This window comes from Pelodiscus sinensis, chromosome 5, assembly GCF_052426305.1.
Source record: "Pelodiscus sinensis isolate ZL-2025 chromosome 5, ASM5242630v1, whole genome shotgun sequence".
NCBI lineage: Eukaryota > Metazoa > Chordata > Testudines > Trionychidae > Pelodiscus > Pelodiscus sinensis.
The window spans coordinates 124,391,332-124,408,087 of NC_143056.1; the positions used below are offsets into that span (position 1 = coordinate 124,391,332).

Genomic DNA, 16,756 nt, shown 5'->3' on the forward strand with positions numbered 1-16,756 from the left:
ATGGCATGCACCTGGCACTAGTGCAAATGAGCAAGTCATATGCAGGGCCTGGTGAACTGAACCCTCCGGACCTGGGTCTGATCTCACTCTGGTTTTTACACCGGTGTAATTCCAGTATCTTCAATTGAGTTTCTTCTGATATTTTCTTTATTATTGTTAACTGTCTGTAGTATCGTAGCACTCGGGAGCCCTAGTCATGGGCCAAGGCCCCATTATGCTAAACACTGTACAAATCCACCACAAAAGGCCAAGTTTCCATGGGTCCCTGGGCAAGGCATGGGAGGGCCTCAGCACTGCACTGCTGGAAGGGGTGGGGCTTAGGGTGTAAGGGGGCGGAGCCAGGGCAGCCAGCCTTCAGCACTGCCTGGGGGTGGTGCTATCCCCCCCCACCTCAGCCCTTAGAGCTGTGCAGAGTTGCACTCCAATGGCAATTTAAAGGGCCTGGGGCACCAGGTACTGCCACATAGCCCCCCAGACCCCTTTGCCCCCCAGTCAGGGACCCCGCAAAAGGCTGCTCCTTGTCTGTCACAGTGTGCTTTACTCACCCCTAGAGCACCTCCTTGTGAGCATGGCTGGGCATTAGCTCTGCTAGCTTGATGGCTTTTCCCTCTCTCTCCCTCCTTGACTGTTTCCTCTTCATGGCTTGGCCTGCCGGCCAGGTCACTATAACTCCTCCCTCCAGGGGTTTGCATAGCAAGGTCTTTCTGTGCAGATTGCCCTTGGTAGTCTTCTAATTCACTGCCCCTCCCTGGTGCTACCATCCCAGTGGCTGGTACAGGAACACAGACTTGCATTCTACACTGGGATCCAGCCCAGGGACCCCTTCTCCCCTCCCCCCATTCCTGCCCAGGTGAGCATCATTCTTTAATTAGTTCTCATTGCTCCCTGGCTTCTCCACCAGGTGCAGCCTAGATGGTTAATTTGCCCACCTTGTCTCCTTCACCTCATCAGAGGTGTAGGGTGAACACCCCTTCACATAGCCCCAAGAAACTTACCATCTATGGCTATATTTACACTGGCAACTTCTTGCACAAGAACAGCTTGCGCAAGGGTTCCTGTGCAAGAATGCTTGCGCAAGAAAACATCCACACTGCCATGTGCCAGCTGTGCTTTTGCACAAGAGCATCCATGGCAGTGTGGCTGCTCTCTTGTGCAAGAAAGCGTTCATGGCCATTTTAGCCATAGGGCTTTCTTGCTCAAGAAACCCCTGCCTAGCGTCCACACTGCCCTCCTGCACAAGAGCTCCTGTGCAAGAGGGCTTACACCTGTTAAAAAAGAGCGTAGCTCTTGCGCAAGAAGCTCTCTTACCACGCCGTACTGTAAATCTTCTTGCGCAAGTGCAGGCGGGCAGTGTGGACGCTTTCCGGAAGAACAGCCGTTCTTGCGCAATAACCTGCCAGTGTAGACATAGCCTAGGTGTTAAAAAAAAAAAGTCGGGAGCTGGATACAGACAGCTGAGGGAGTACAAGGGAACTGCGTGACAGTATTGCTCAGTGTGATAGTATAGGTTGAACCCCGCTAATCCAGCACTTCCTGGTCTGGCAACATCCATGGTCTGGCATAATTGTAGTTAGCAGCATGCCTACTTGCCATGGGTGTGGCTACATGTCTCACGGTCCCATAAAGTTTGTTTACAGCCACCAGTGCTGGCTCTCAGTGTTCTGGGCTGTTATTTAGCTCTAATTTATCCATGGCCCTGTGTCTACATTGGCACGATCTTGCACAAAAGCAGCTGCTTTTGTGCAAAAACTTGCTGCCTGTCTACACTGGCCATGAATTCTTGCACAAGAACACTGACGTTCTAATGTATGAAATCAGGGCTTCTTGTGCAAGAACTATGATGCTCCCGCTCAGGAATAAGCCCTCTTGCGCAACTATTCTTGTGCAAGAGGCCAGTGTAGACAGGCAACATAAATTTCTTGCACAAGAAAGCCCTATGGTTAAAATGGCCATCAGAGCTTTCTTGCACAAGAGAGCATCTACACTGGCATGGATGCTCTTGCGCAAAAGCACATCTCTTGCGCAAAGGCACATACCAGTGTAGACACTCTCTTCTGGAAGAGTTTTTTGCACAAGAACTCTTCCGCAAAAGAGTTCTTGCACAAAATCACGCCAGTGTAGATGTAGCTGAAATGTCTTCTCACCGCCCAGTAAGCAGTGGAAGTGCTGGTGATGCTGCTGGACAATATTGACCTCCCGTGTTTCAGTAAATTCTCTGCCGAAATGGGAGCTGATCGGTGGGGTGGGGTATGTCCAGGAAGGGCTTTGCAAGTGTGTCATTTCCAGTTATTAGCATAGCAAAGGGCACGCCAGTGGTGGAAGTCAGTGAGGTAGCATGGTAAAGCAGTTGTCAGGAGAATGATTTTTCCATGAGTGAACAGAATTAGGTCCCTCAGGGCCTGCCATGAAGAGTTTACAGTCCATGGGCCTGATCCTGGGTGCAACTTTGAGCAACAGTGAAATCCGAGCAAGCACATGGCATTGCAGTAAGTTCACCAGGCCCAGGCGAGTCCCGTGGAGAAAGGGCAGCGAGTGGGAGCTCATGGAGTTACTGCTTCTGTACAGGAGACGCGATACTACTGATATAAGGGGCAAAAAAAAGCCACTCTGAGTCTCAGAACCAAGGCGATGTGCAATACTGCCAGTTAGGAAAGTCAGGCCAAATGCCCAGGGCTGGTGTCACCGACGTCAACGGAGCGATGGTGATATATTCCTGTGCAGGAACCTGGTGCCATCACTAGTGCAGCTGCATGTTGGCTGGCAGCCCCGGAGCACTACCGGCTTGGGAGACAGCTGGGCTACGTCTAGACTGGCATGATTTTCCGCAAATGCTTTTAAAGCCCAGGTCAGTGCTCCAACCACTAGACTACACCACCATACAGGCGTTATATGTGATGGTGTCTATAGTGAGCTAGGCCAGTGCTGGCGTAATGGGAACAGAAATCCAGCACAGCAAAAGACATTCCTGCGCACTGGTTTGTCACAAAATCTGGTGGCAGCAGAGGGGGTGCATGGTGTGCAAGTGAGTGCGTTTGCATTTGTGTGAATGTGTTACACACGCCTGCTGAGCCTGTCATTGGCCTCTCAGGGGCTGAAGCCATCTGTTCGCAGCAGCCAGTCAGAAAGCAGGACGAAATCTCACAGTCCTCTTTACTCCAGGCCCTTCTGTGGCCTCTTCCGCAGCTGTTGTGCTTGTGTGTCAGGGCAATGTTGGTGTGGGAAAGCTGGTGCCAGCACTGCCTGTCACAGCAAGTCACTGTAAACCCTTTGGGCTCTCTCTAGCCATCGCCTGCGTGACCGCGCGGGACACAATTCCCACGGGCAAAAGAGCCAGCAAACCTGGAAGATGTATTTGTTTATGATGTTACAAGGATTTAGAGTGGGCTCAGACTGCAGCCATGGCCCAGCCAAATGCACCTGTGTGAGGAGAGGCGTGTAGGGTGTCTCCAGAGCTGCTGAACTTTCTCCCTAAGATATTGGCACTGGAGCCAGGCCACCTGGCAAGGAGGGTGTCGGCACAGAGAGCGGACGAGGGAAGGGCCTAAGGCATTAGCATTAGAGGTGAGAACAGGTGCTGGCTAATTAGCACAGGCTAGGTAGCTTGGTGCAAGGGGAATCAGAGAAAGGAGAGGTGATGTGTGACAGAGCGATGGAAAAACAGGAAGGGGACATGGAGAACCTAGACGGGAGATGGGAGAAGAGGGAAAGAGAGAAGGCGGGGACGGGAAACAGAGATGAGAGACAATAAAGAAAGGCTGACGAAAGAGTGGGAGAGAGGTCAACAGATGGGGAGAGACCAAGGGATGACCGGAGCAACTAGACTTACTGGGACAGTTTCTGCTGCTGCTAACCCCAGTGCAAATCCAGACACGTCCCTCTGCCTCCAGCTGAATCACGCTGGGTTTACAGAGGCAGTGCAGAGAAGACTATGGCCCATCTACTGTGGCTGTAGGGCCTGGGCCTGGGGGTTCCAGCGAGCCCCCACCTGCTCCGGTAGCCGGCACTAAGGTGAGCCTAACAAATGCACAGTGGCCTTTCCATTTGCTCCCAGGAATTAACTCGCGTCTGGATGGGGTTTAAACTGCAGTGATCGCGGCTTCAAATGTCACATTTTCACCTAGAAATCACCCCGCCCTTGCCCCTCCCTGCACCCGCCTTCTGAACGTTTGACAGCCACGTGTCTGGAACCTTGCCTTCTGTGGGGCCAGTGCCTAGGGAAGGAGACGGAGCCTTTGCGTCTGCAGCATTGCAATGGATTTGTATCCTTCAAACATCTTATGCCTCTTTGGTGGCCTATGTGAAGAGATTTTTTTTTTTGAAGGGATGGCTCTACAAAAAGTACAGTGCATTGTCTCCGCAGCCCTCCCCTTGCTCCGTAGCACCTCTCAGGGGTTCTTCCTATGCTGATGAATTCTCCATTTAGAATGGTTTTAAAGGCGAGACATACAAAACCAAGAAAAAAAACAGTGATTAAGACTCCGCACCTCTGCAATGCCTTTCATCCAGAGTGCTACCGATATGCAGGAAGCTGGCCTTACCCCCCCTCCTGGTATGGATGGGGAAACTGAGCCCCCTGCCGATGGTCACACTCTCACCTCACCCACTTTACAATCGCTGCCAGGTGTTAGCTCCGTTGCACCCAAGAAAAGAACTCAGATGAAGCCATTTGCCAAGTCTCCTCGCTGTTTATTGATCTTTCAAACATGCCCCGCTGGGCGGAAGGGCAGGGGCTGTAGTGCAATCCACCGAGAACGATAAGTCTTTAAAGTGACAACATAACTATTTAAATACATAACACAGCTATGGCATGATGCTAGATACACTTTTCATATGAACCCCCTCCCACACCCCACCGCAGTCATGTTGCTCAACTCTGTTTTGCCGGAATGCTGAAAACCCAATGGCACCACGAGAGCGGAATATTAAGCATTCGAAGTACCAATTTTAACTACAGCCATTGCTCCTTTTTGCATTTTTTTGGTCCATCCCATTAAAACCTTTCACGTTTTCATTCTTCTTTGTGCCGAGATGGTCACAGCCTGCAGCCAAAGCACTTTGGCCCTGGTCTGGTGTTCCCAAGTGGGGCTGATGCTTTGCAATGGACACATTTTAAAGTCAGAAGAGACCACCCAAAGAATCTCACCCCACGACATTGGGGTACATAAGTTGGTGGCTGGATGCCAACATCTCACATAAAACACCATCCAGTACTGGGGCAAGCTAAGTGACAGACCAATACCACAGCGATGGCTCAGAGCCAGGGATTTCCCTGTTTCAGTCCCAGAGTCTTACTCATAAGACCATCTTAGCTCTGCTTCCACTTACAACTGGGACATGAGGCCAGGTAAATTAAAAGGTGTCTAACCTTTGCCTGAATCAAGACATGGAGTAGATTACTCCTGAGTCAAAGCCCACTGAAGTCAGACTTCAGTGGGCTTTGGATCAGGCCTGGAGAGCCAGCAAAGTTCATACCCAAGGTAAATTTATCCTAGAGATTTGTGAAGCACATTCAGGGATAGGAGGCAAGAGTTTCCACAAGAGCCAAGCCCAAAACTCAGCGCTAGGGGACAGGGGGCATTCCATGGGCTGCCCTGGGATTAGCAATGCAGGATCCTGCTGGAAAGTTGGTGAGTCTCGCATTCACAAAGCTGCAGCGGCTGGACTTGACAGACTTTGCCACCGTCTGAGTCACGCATTAGACAAGGGTGAGTCACACTGAAAATAAGCGCGTTTCTCTAGAAAAGGGGGAAGCCACTTGGAGAAGTGGCACTAGGTACACAGCATGCTCTGGAAGCTTGGACTTGCCTAGGCTAGCGAGTGGGCCGCAGGAGTGGCCCTCCATCTCAACGGGCTCTAAGACTGTCGTAACCAAGATGGTCTCCTGGCCTAGGGCAGTTTGGCTCACTGCGCTTGAGTGCGTAGAACCGTGGTGTCCAACCAGTTCTGAAGCAGTAGCCCCTACAATGGCTACTGCTATAGCGAACTAGCCACACTCGACCGGCCGCATGGGGCTAGTGGCTGGCATGTCGGACATCAAGGGCTTAGGATTTGCGGGGCATTTCTGATTGAATCGTAGCAGCACTTTGACTGGATGCAGAAGGGGCGCACGGCTCTCACGCTCAATGTCGCGTGCGATCAGCACGTCCCTCCCGTCACGTGCCCTTGCTTTACATGCGTGTCGCTTCAGGAATACAGGTAGGTAAAAAATGACGTGGATGGAAACCAGCAGTTTCTGGCACCCTATGGGTGAGCAACAGCAAACAAAATGCCTGGTGGGCTGCACATAGAACTCTGATGGGCCACGTGTGGCTGCCGGTTGCCCACCACTGACATAGATGCTGCTGCATAAGCACCCAGGAGTCCTGCTGGGCATTTCAGCAGGGGCCTTGCTCCTACACTGGTAAGAGGTGAGGAAAAGGGGGCTCCCTGCAGTGCACACGGATATTTGGGCCGCCTCTCCCATAAACGATGAGGCCCCAGGTTAATGGTGTATTCTGGAGCCGGGGGAGCCCTGCCAATGGCTTCATACCTGCCAAGACATGGCAGCGCTGTCTGAGAGCTCCGCAGCCTGTCCTGGCTGGCTCCTGAGTGACCACAAGCCCTCAAGGCAGCAAAGAAACTGTGTGCCACTTCTTTGATCACCTCTCCCTCAACTAGCTTGGGTAACCCTCCCTAGGAGAATACCACCCTCTCCTCATGCTATGCACTGTTGCCAGCCCCTATATTCAAAACCGAGAATCAGGCACCCTCGCCACAATCATGAGCCCATGTAAAATTTCATGGATTTTTTTCAGCCACAATAATAAATGTGGGGTTCTCTATATCTGCCTTGTGGTTTCTGAGTCCTTTAGTGCACGTTTCCAAGCTTTTCTCCATTATCATGAGTGCTACAAATGTAATGTTCTGTTTTGTTTTGTTTGGGGGGGGGGGGGGCGTTTAAGTGAGATTAACAAGTAACATGATTCCAAGAGCCGGGCCTTGCTGGAAAACACCAAAAATAATGAGACTTGCAATACAGTTGCGATAGCTGAAACCCGTGAGAGCTGTACCTTGATTAGAAAGAGTGGCCGGGATTAGCTGGCATGTGCTAAACTTTACCTCAACTTGACCTTTAAGTGGGGACTGAGTAAAAACTGTGGCCTACACTGTGGGGTGCCCAGTACGAGTGTTGGGCGCCTGTGGGCCTGGCTTCCAGAGGTACTGAGCACACCTAAACCCGGCTGACAGTCGGCAGAAGCTGAGGAGCTCTGGAAATTGGCACCCCTGTGTCTCAAGCTGGGCTCCAGAACTGGTTGAAAAACAGAAGCGAGTGGGGGGAGGGGGTAAAGAAACCAATTGTTTTGTATGTGGTCATTTTCCCCACTTAAAATAGGAGTCACCTATGTTTTATCAAATTCCATCCCCGGTCCCCATCTTTTTCCCAATCAGATTTGGGAGACACTCAGAAGTGAAAGTAAGCGGGTACACGCTGCTGCAAGAACTGGCTGAGCTGTGGCAAAAGCCAGCAGGGAGCTATTTCAAGAGCTGGCAGGGACCCGGGTTGCAATAGGACAGCACCTGTAAGAAATGTTAAGAATTTCAGCCAAACTCAAGTATGGAGGCCTCCTGAACCCAAGCATCCAAGATAGCATCCTGTGAGGTGCTGAGGGCCCTCAACTTCTCCTGGCTTCCACTAACTGCAGAATCAAGCCTTAGAGAGGATGGGCCATGGAAAATGGTGGCTTTTCTTCCTAAAGGAACTCTCCTCCCGGCTCATATTAGTGTTGAGAAATACCATTCCTTTTTAAAGAGGCTGCTCCTTTATTAAAAATTTCAATATTTGCATTCCCTCTGCTCACAGTTTAGCTCAGGATGTCCAGTAATTGGACAGGGAAGATGAGCAGCTGCTATTTTTAAAGATGCTCACTCTGCCTGAACTCAATTTTTAACAGGGAGCCATCCAGAGGAGGAATCAAAGCTCCCTTCTTAGAGACAGCTCTCTTGTCAGGGAGGACTGTATTAGCAGCCTAAATTTCTCTTTGGACCTTGCACTGAAAACACCTGGTGGTACAATGTTAGCTTGGCCATCATGTGGATGAGAATCTATTTAGCTAAACTATCCCCAGTCACTGTGTTGGAAATCTGTGGAGCTAAGCCCACCATGGGTGTAAGATCACAAATGTACCCCTAACTCTCTTAAGTCAGCTGACAGACAGAGCTCTGCTTGGTAACATTCACTGGAAAACAAAATCACAGACAACCAGGGATGGTTGGCTCCCAAGCTGGTGTCACTGGATAGGAAGTGCCAGGAAGGAAGTGTTTGCCCAAAAGCTAGTCCTTCACAATCACACTTGAGTTGCTTCCTCTCTCAGATTTTAGTCCACTGAAGTTTTCACGAGGATCTGATTCAGTGACTTCCGCTGCTACTCCTCCTTCTTGCTCAATGGAACTTGTGAAGAAAAAAAATGTATGTCCCATGTACCACTGTCCCTTTGCCAAGAATATCTGCTTATGGGAAGAGTCTAGGTACCATGCAAGATACTTTCAGAATGTAACTGTGCCCTTAGTTTCGTCGAACGGGGTGCCACATGGACACCGGCTTCCTTAAGGTCGCCAGCATCTGGTTCCAGTGCGTGATGCCCATGCCACTGGCCGATGGGCCAATGATGACGTGGCCAATGTTTTCAGCTCTTCCATCTTCGCAACACTCTGCCACCGTCACCCGGAGAGATAGGTCCTGGAAGGGCACAGGAAACGTTATCAATGTCCGACTGTATTATTTGTTTATTTATTTGTATTGGGATAGCACCCGGGAGCCCCAGTCATAGATCGGGTCCTATTGTGCTAAGTGTTGTAAATAGAGTCCTTACTACAATGTAAGTGCAACTGCCCAGCTACAGTCAGTACTGGAAGAAAGGCCAACACATATGAATAAAATTAAAACTGCTTTGCACTTTCCCTCAGAACTTAAACAGTTTTAGGGTTTGGGTAATTTAAAAAAAAATCATTTTCAGGCACTATTTGACGCCAAGATGTCAGTGAAAGGCAAGGGTCAAATATAGAGAGGTAATGCTTGAGTTATCCCTAAAAGCACAGAGTGTCCAAAATCTCCAGAGGCTCTTATGAGCTGTCCAGCCCAAATTTGGAGACTCAAGGGGCCAAACTCTGAGGAAAGTGGATTGGATTTGAGAGGAGTCCAGAAGAATGCAAGTTGGAGAAACTTGCACTAGCACGTTGTGTCTGTGACATCAATTAATCTCACTCTCGCTTCCCACTCCAGCCCAGACCAGAAGAAAAGCTCTGAGTGCAAAAGCTTGTCTCTCTCTCCCCAGTAGAAGTCGGTCCACTAAAGGAGGTTACCTCACCCACCTTGTCTCTGGAATACAACACAAGGCAGACTAGTCTCCCAGGGGGAGTGCAGCTGGCTCTGTGTAAAAAGCCATAAAGCCTTATTTTTGTCACTCAAGTCAGCATAACTGCACGCACAGTGGGAGCTGACCTGCTGAGGGATTGGGGACTAGGAATGTAAAATCCCATTCAATTGGTTAACCAGTTAAACGTGATGGACGGGGCTGATCTGGGCGGCTGGGGCTCACTGCAGACAGGAGCTGCTTCAGCCCCTTTCCATGTGGGGCTGAAGCAGCCTCCTGCCCCCACCGTTTAATCGGTTAACCTTTCATATCCCTACTGGGAACCATGGATACACAGACCCTTTGCAGAGTAAAAGCCTACTTCAATGCTAACAGCTAGGATAGGTGCGGTTACTGCCCGAGAGGCCAGCATTATGAATAATACGCACTGAGGAGCGTCACTCAGCCCTCAGCCCAGGGAATATTTCCATTGTGTGCCAAATCACAGCAGCCCCTTTCTCGCCGGAGCTAAGCAACGCAGCCGCCGGCTCTGTGTGAGCCTGCACACAAAGTGGAGATTACTCAGGTGAGTTCAGCAACCCAGCCCTGCTTTTTCAGCATGTCCTTCCAGAACAAGCACGAATTCACGATGAATCGCAGAGTGGAGGCCACAGCACGTTCTCCCATGTTGTAGCCAGCTGCCAGGAACAGACAGGGGACCAATGGGCTTCCGATCAGGCCCTTGCTGAGAGGCGCTTGAGCAGAAACGAGTCTCCCTGGAAGCTCAAGACGGGAACAGCAAACCCAGCATTTCTTCCTGGTACTCTGGGAGCTGCAGCATGAAGCCAGTGCAGTTCTGTTCGGGGGGAACCGATGGGTGCAAGTGTTCTAACACAGTGTTTCTCAACCAGTGGTATGAATACCCTTAGGGGTACTAGAAAGAAGTCGGGGCGGGGGGGTATGTCAACACAACTGAAATTTGGAGAAAACTGAATTTTTGTTTTAAGCTTTACAGTGCTTTATTATTTTTGTACTTTCTACACCCAAAAATTGCATTGCCGGCCCGGCTATTATTAATTTGTTTAAACAAATGTGTTGCAATGGTAGAAAAAAATTGTGTGTGTCTGAAAACTGTAGGTACGGGGGGTAGGTTTTTTTGTTTTTTTTTAAAGGGGTACTTTATAAAAAAACAGTTGAGAAACACTGGTCTAGCAGCATCATATCTCTCAGCACCACAAGGGCCAGGTTACTCCAGAGTGATGTGAGTTTGCTACTGATTACACTCTCCCCTTTTCAACCAGGCCAAGCTCTGAGAACAGCCAGACACCCATTCTCCGTGCACCATGCCAACTGATGCCTCAGAAGTAGCAGGAACTCAGCACCCTTCAGGATATGGCCAACAGACTTTCACTTATAGGAAGCCTGATCCTGCTGGGAGGTGCAGAGCACCCTTAGTGCTCCTTGTCTTTAACAGGGGCCTACTATCCCTGCTTACCATCCAAAGTTATGCTTTGACCCCCACTCCCCACATGAGACTGAGCGGGTCAAAAAATAATTGTGTGTGTTACGTGAAGCATTTCAAAAGATCCTTTTCCTTTTGCTTGAGGCCTTCTGCTAATTGGTTTTTATTTTCCCCTGACTGAAATTTTAAACAACAGGTCATTTTAGTAAGAAAAAAAAACCAATTTCCTTTCACTTTTAAAAAAGTGGCAAGAAAGGAAAGGAGCAAGTGGGCTTCTCCTCCACTGAAATGAAACTTGCTGGAGATTTTCAAAATGTGTTTCTCTCAATAAACAAAAACTTTGGACCAAAATGAAAGTTTTTTGTAAAAACTTCCACTTTGATTGAAAAAAGCAATTTTCCACCAGAAAAAAAACATGGTGGGAAATTTCCAACCTGTTCTAATGAACACATTTTGGATTCAGGTCTTGGTGCTTATCGAGTTCCCTTAGGTTTCACAGGCACGGCTGCATTACTGATGCTCAGAGACCCTTTGCCTGCCTAGGCTTCCATTAGCTGCCTTCACTCCAGAGCCAGGGCTCACAGAAGACAGTTGCTGGGTCTTGCTCCATCAGTCAGGAAGCTGTGGGTACTCCATTTGCTGGGCATGGCCTGCTCTCACTCACATAGCCCATCTCTGCCAATCAGTCATCCACACGCTCCCTCATCGCAGGCAGGAAGGGTGTCAGAATAAGGTAGGGGGCAATTTCCTGCAGTCTCCCCCCTACACAAAGCTCCAACCCCACGTTTGCTTCTTCCCAGCCCTCAGGGACTGTATCTCTGCCTGCCTGCGTGAGGTACTTGGATAGCCCCATCACTCCCCATCTTTCATGTACCACCCCACTATCGCCATTTCACAGTTAGGGACTCACATGGCAGAGTCCAAGGTCACAGACAGTTTGTGCTGGAATGAGGAACTGCACCTTGCTTCCCTGGGCCCCAGCCTAGACCCCCAGCCACTGACCTGTCTCAGTCCTTAGACTTACTGAAGCTGATTTTCTGAGATTTCCTCTCCCAGTTGCTTTGGAAAGTCTCAAGTGTGTTTCATCAGCACCTTTAGATGCATACGCTCCAGAGCCAGCTTTCACTGGCTGCCTCTAGCCATTATCACGGACACGTTCATTTCCCTTCTCTTTGTCCAATTCTCCCTGATCTCAGCACTATCACCCTCCCGGTGGGAGGAACAGGAGGAGCCCCCTGGAGATGTTGTTATGGCAACCACCCCTTAATAGGCTCTTTCTTGTTTCCATGCCACTGAGGAAGGCTTCCTCCTTATTATCTCTCCTTTGAAGGTGTCTCCTTCAGACACTTTGATTAGCTGCTAAAACCCAAGCCGCTGACTTGCTAAATGAAATTACTCTCTGCTTCCAAGCCATGCAGTGATCCTGGTTAGATCTCAGCCTTTGGCCCTTCTCTTTCAGTGGCAGGATTTAATTTTAATGTCCCTGATTCGCACCAGGGAACTCCCAGCCCAGATCTCTTCCCAGGTATAAGCAGCACTCAGACTCAGGGAGATTTCAGCAAAGCTGTGAATGTCCCCGAGACTAAGGCTGAGTTAAGTTTTACAGGTCACGGTGCAGTTCTAGTTACAAGCCCTGGCCCTAGTGCGCTGTAATTTCCTAGAAGAGGGAACACTGTCATTGAAAGTGAGTCCTTAATGCACCCTGTGGGGTAGAACCAAGAGGCAGGTTTGGGTGGATCTCATGACAGTTGTAAGGTTTTCTGGCTTAAAAAAAAAAAGTTACAGCTCTTCTGTCTGGCCCTGGCCTGGGAAGTTCTCACCTGGAGGACGATTGCGGGCACTGAGAAAATCATGGCCTCGTTAAACACCGGGTTTGTGTCATCTCTCTTCACAGCGGTCTTCTTCTTGCTGATTTTCCTCCCATCCTGAAGCAAGTACACTTTGACAAAAGGGTCTGGATGGGCAAGAGGAAGCAAAGAGCCATCGTTTGCCAGCTGCCCATAAGCAGAGACTATGTTGGCTGAGCCCTGGGATCGCTGGACTGCAGGGAAAAGGGGTATTATGTGCCCATTAGCACAGCGATGACATGTAGCTGTGTGACGGGGGGGGGGGACATGATTTCAAGATTATGAGCAAATGGGGCTCATAGCTGAGGTGAGTGGGAGAGGGGAGCACACCTTCCCCGAGTCCTGCTGAACAGGGCTGGTCTCATTGCTCACCGCCCTACATGTTCATCCCTGGGGGGAGGGGAAGGGGGACAGCCTGCATTTTGAAAATCTCTGAATAGAAGCTGTTGCTAAATGAAAGGCAGAAATCAGGGGAAGGGGAGACCTGTGTGACCCCTCCCATCCCCCTTCTGGCGGGAGTGGCACTTTCATGGCCCCGCACTCACCTGCTGTCATTTTGCCATCGGTCCACACGAGGTTTTTGGCTTTAACCACAACAACCGTCAGCCTCTCTGCCGTGGGCAGGTAACTAAGAGACAGCAGAATCTCTCCCACCGAGTCAACTACCTGCAGGGCACATAAGGCACCAATTGTCACCTAACTGCAAACGTCAGCATGAACGACTCATGGAGAAGAGGGGAAGGAGAAATAACTATCCGGTGGTGGGGCAAGTTTTTCTCTGAATGTGGGCAGAAGCCAGGCAGGGCTATAGCCTACAGTGGTTGGTCTAGTGGTTAGACCTGGGTCTAATTCACTCCTCTACCACAAACTTTTTGTGTGACCATGGGCAACTCCCTGGCTGAGGGTGGCTGTGTCACTGTAGCAGCCTTATAGTGCAGAGGGGTGTGATCATGGGGGGGGGGGGGGAAAATGTAGCAACTTCACCTCCAAAGTGATGGTACTGAGGTTGACAAAAACAGTCTTTTATCAACCTATGCTGTGGCAGAGCTACAGTGCTCATGGGGGTAGACTTTTCACACCCCTGAGAGCCTTAGCTGTGTTAACCTAAACTCTAAGGCTATGTCTACACAGCTACATTATGTCAAAATAACTAGTGTTATTTTGAAATAACACAATCCATGTCTACACAGCTGGAAGTTATTTTGACATAATGTTGAAATACTGTCAAGTTGGAAGACTTCTTACTCCAATTCCTGTAACCCTCATTATACGAGGAGTAAGGGAAGTTGGGGGAAGAGTGCTCTATTTCAAAATAAGTGCTGTCTAGACAGCACCAAAACTTGAAATAAGCTATTTCAAAATAAGCTACGCAATGGACATAGCTCAATTTGCATAGCTTATTTTGAATTAACCCCTGCAGTGCAGACGCACTCTAAGTGTAGACCAGGTCTTAGTCTCTGTGTCTCAATTCTTGCAGATGGGGAAAATAGCACTACACTACCACAAAGGGGTGTGGCATGGAAGATTATGAGGGGCTGAGATATTATGGTTGGGAAGCCACATAAGGTATTACCACATATCTTGTGTGACATCCAATGCTCATCGATGGTGGCAGAAGCAGAGGGAAGCCCTGATCACTTCCCCTAGTCCCCTTGCCTTCCTGCCCATACTGGGAGAAACGGGGTCACTTGAGTAAATCAAAAGGCAGGGGGCTGGTGGACATGCTGCCTCACACCTACTGAGGATCTATCTGTGAATCTAGAGCCAGAAGAGGAAACACTATTTCACCTCAGCCTGTGGAGGATGAGACAAAAACTGCTGCTGCTTTTAACAACTCAAGGATGCTTAGTGAATTGAGCTGGGCCTGAGCCAACCCCAGAACCAACCACCCCAAATGCTTGGAAGATCTGGGTCTGGATTCAACTCTGGTGCTCTGGCTCCTCCCCGCGAGGAGCTATTTGAGCTCTGCAAGCTGAGATAAGGATGCTCATGCGTGGGGGGGTCACTGATGCCCTGCAGGGAGGAGGTGACTAATTATGCAATTGGTGAGGTGCATTATAGACTCATAGACTTTAAGGTCAGAAGGGACCATTATGATCATCTAGTCTGACCCCCTGCACAGTGCAGGCCACAAAATCTCACCCACCCCTCCTAGAATAATCCTCTCACCTATATCTCAGATATTGAAGCCTTCAAATACTTTGAAGGCCTCAAGATGCAGAGAATCCTTTAGCTGTGATCTGTACCCCATGCTACAGAGGAAGGAGAAAAACCTCCAGGGCCTCTGCCAATCTACCCTGGAGGAAAATTCCTTCCCGACCCCAAATATGGCGATCAGCTAAACCCTGAGCATGTGGGCAAGACTCATCAGCCAGACACCCAGAAAGTTCTCTATAGTAACTCCTATCATCCCTCCATTGACCTATTATGGGGGGGGGGGGGAGTTCACTGCTCTGCACAGCAGGAAATATTGGTCATTGCCATTGGATGACCAGACCTGAGGTGACAACATATTCTGTGTTCCCCAATGCGCCTGCAGATTTCATGCCTCAGCAGCTGCTCTGGTTTCCAAACGCATTAGTAAGTAGGAAATTCCGTCTCACTTCAGCACTGGACAGCTCCCGCTGCAGAGGTAGCCTAACCCAGCTGTGCCGCTGGCTGACCGGGAAAGTACAGAAAACACTGTGCTTAACTTCTGTGCGCTCACCTTGTTCATGTCCTGCAGATAGAGCCAAGCATTGAATGAGCGGCTGGCCAGATCCAAATCCAACAGCTTCAGCTCTGCTACCCCCGTGCTGATGTTCCTCTCATCCTCGTCAATGCCAAAGACAGAAAATCTCAGGCTGTTTTCCTCCAGCGCTGACGGATCCAAGGGAATTGAAAACTTCTCATCGAAGAAGACAGAAAAGGCACTCCTTTGAATCTGCCCAGAGAAACAGGGGAGTTGCTTTAAACAGCTAATGCAATCACCTGGAAAGCTTTGGAAAAGATTCCCTTCAAAGGCAGTTTAGTAGGTTTATGTGGCCGGAGCCCTGGGTTTGAATTCCACAGGACTGAGCCGGCCCTTGGTGCTGTCAGAGTAGAGATAGACAGAGCTTCATGCAATACACTGGGAGAGGGGGCACGGCCCACACCAAGGTTCTCCCAGCTTGGTAGAAAACCAGGGCAAAGTTTTCCAGAGGACTGTCCACTGATGCTTGTTCTGCCAGCCTCATCGCTACCCCACAACATGCTAGTTGTGTGCTCACGGTCCCACAGGTGGAACCAGCAACCAGACCTGATCTGTGCCTGGCTTCACAGGGAGCAAGGAGGCTGAGGTAGTTCCTGTGTGTCACGTGCTTTGATGAAAGGTGCTAAAGGTGGGAAAGTCCCATTGTTAGGAGCAGAATAGCAGGCCTGGGCAAAGCACCCTTTGCAGGCCAGCTCTGGGCCGTGGACACCATGGGGGGCCTCAGGCAGATTCCCTGCCTGCCCTCTGCATGCTGTGGAGAAAACATGCAGGGCTCTGTTTGAACAACTCTGAGTCCAGGGGAGGGAAGATAGGCTTCGTGCACTGCCCCCAACCCCAGCACAATCCTGGCCAATGGGAGCTGCCTGTTGTCAACAGGCAGTTTGTGAAGCACCCGCCTCCCCGTATCCCCTCAGGCTCATAGCTGTTCAAAAACCACATGGGTCCTGCAGCCAGGGTGGGGGCGGAGCAGGCAGGGGGGATTCTGCTTTAGAAGGCAGCTGACTGGGAATCAAGCAGGTGAGTCTCCCAGACAGAGCCTGCCTCTGGCACCCCAACACCTTGCCCCCTTATCCCACATAACACACACCCTCTGTCCCTCCTCCTGCACCCATATCCCCTCCCAGTTCCTGCACCCTAATCCCTTACCCCTGGTAACAGCCCTTCCTGTCCTAGGCCACAGCCCAAACCCTCTGCCCCCTCCTGCCCCCATATCTCCTCCAAGATACTGCACCCCAATCCCTGCCTCATGTCACAACCCAAACCCTGTTCCCACCCTCCCGTCCCAATATTCCCTCCCAAATCCTGCACCCCAATCCCCTGCCCTAGATCACAGCCTAAACCTCCCTACCCCCTTCTGCACCCTAGTCTCCTCCCCCAGGTCACAATC

The 16,756-nt window shown here is 50.2% G+C and overlaps 1 protein-coding gene across 1 annotated transcript in view; it reads right to left on the reverse strand.

Moving 5' to 3' along the window:
• Positions 1 to 6,921: 6,921 nt before the first annotated feature.
• SYT12 (synaptotagmin 12) overlaps positions 6,922 to 16,756 on the reverse strand; it is a 47,898-nt gene continuing 38,063 nt past the window's right edge. Inside the window, exons 5-8 of the mRNA XM_075928338.2 lie at positions 15,346 to 15,561; positions 13,184 to 13,304; positions 12,612 to 12,745; positions 6,922 to 8,716 (exon numbers count right to left, since the gene is read on the reverse strand). Of these exons, the coding sequence (XP_075784453.2) occupies positions 8,543 to 8,716; positions 12,612 to 12,745; positions 13,184 to 13,304; positions 15,346 to 15,561 (645 nt within the window). The 3' untranslated portion in view covers positions 6,922 to 8,542. The remainder of the gene's footprint in view (positions 8,717 to 12,611; positions 12,746 to 13,183; positions 13,305 to 15,345; positions 15,562 to 16,756) is intronic.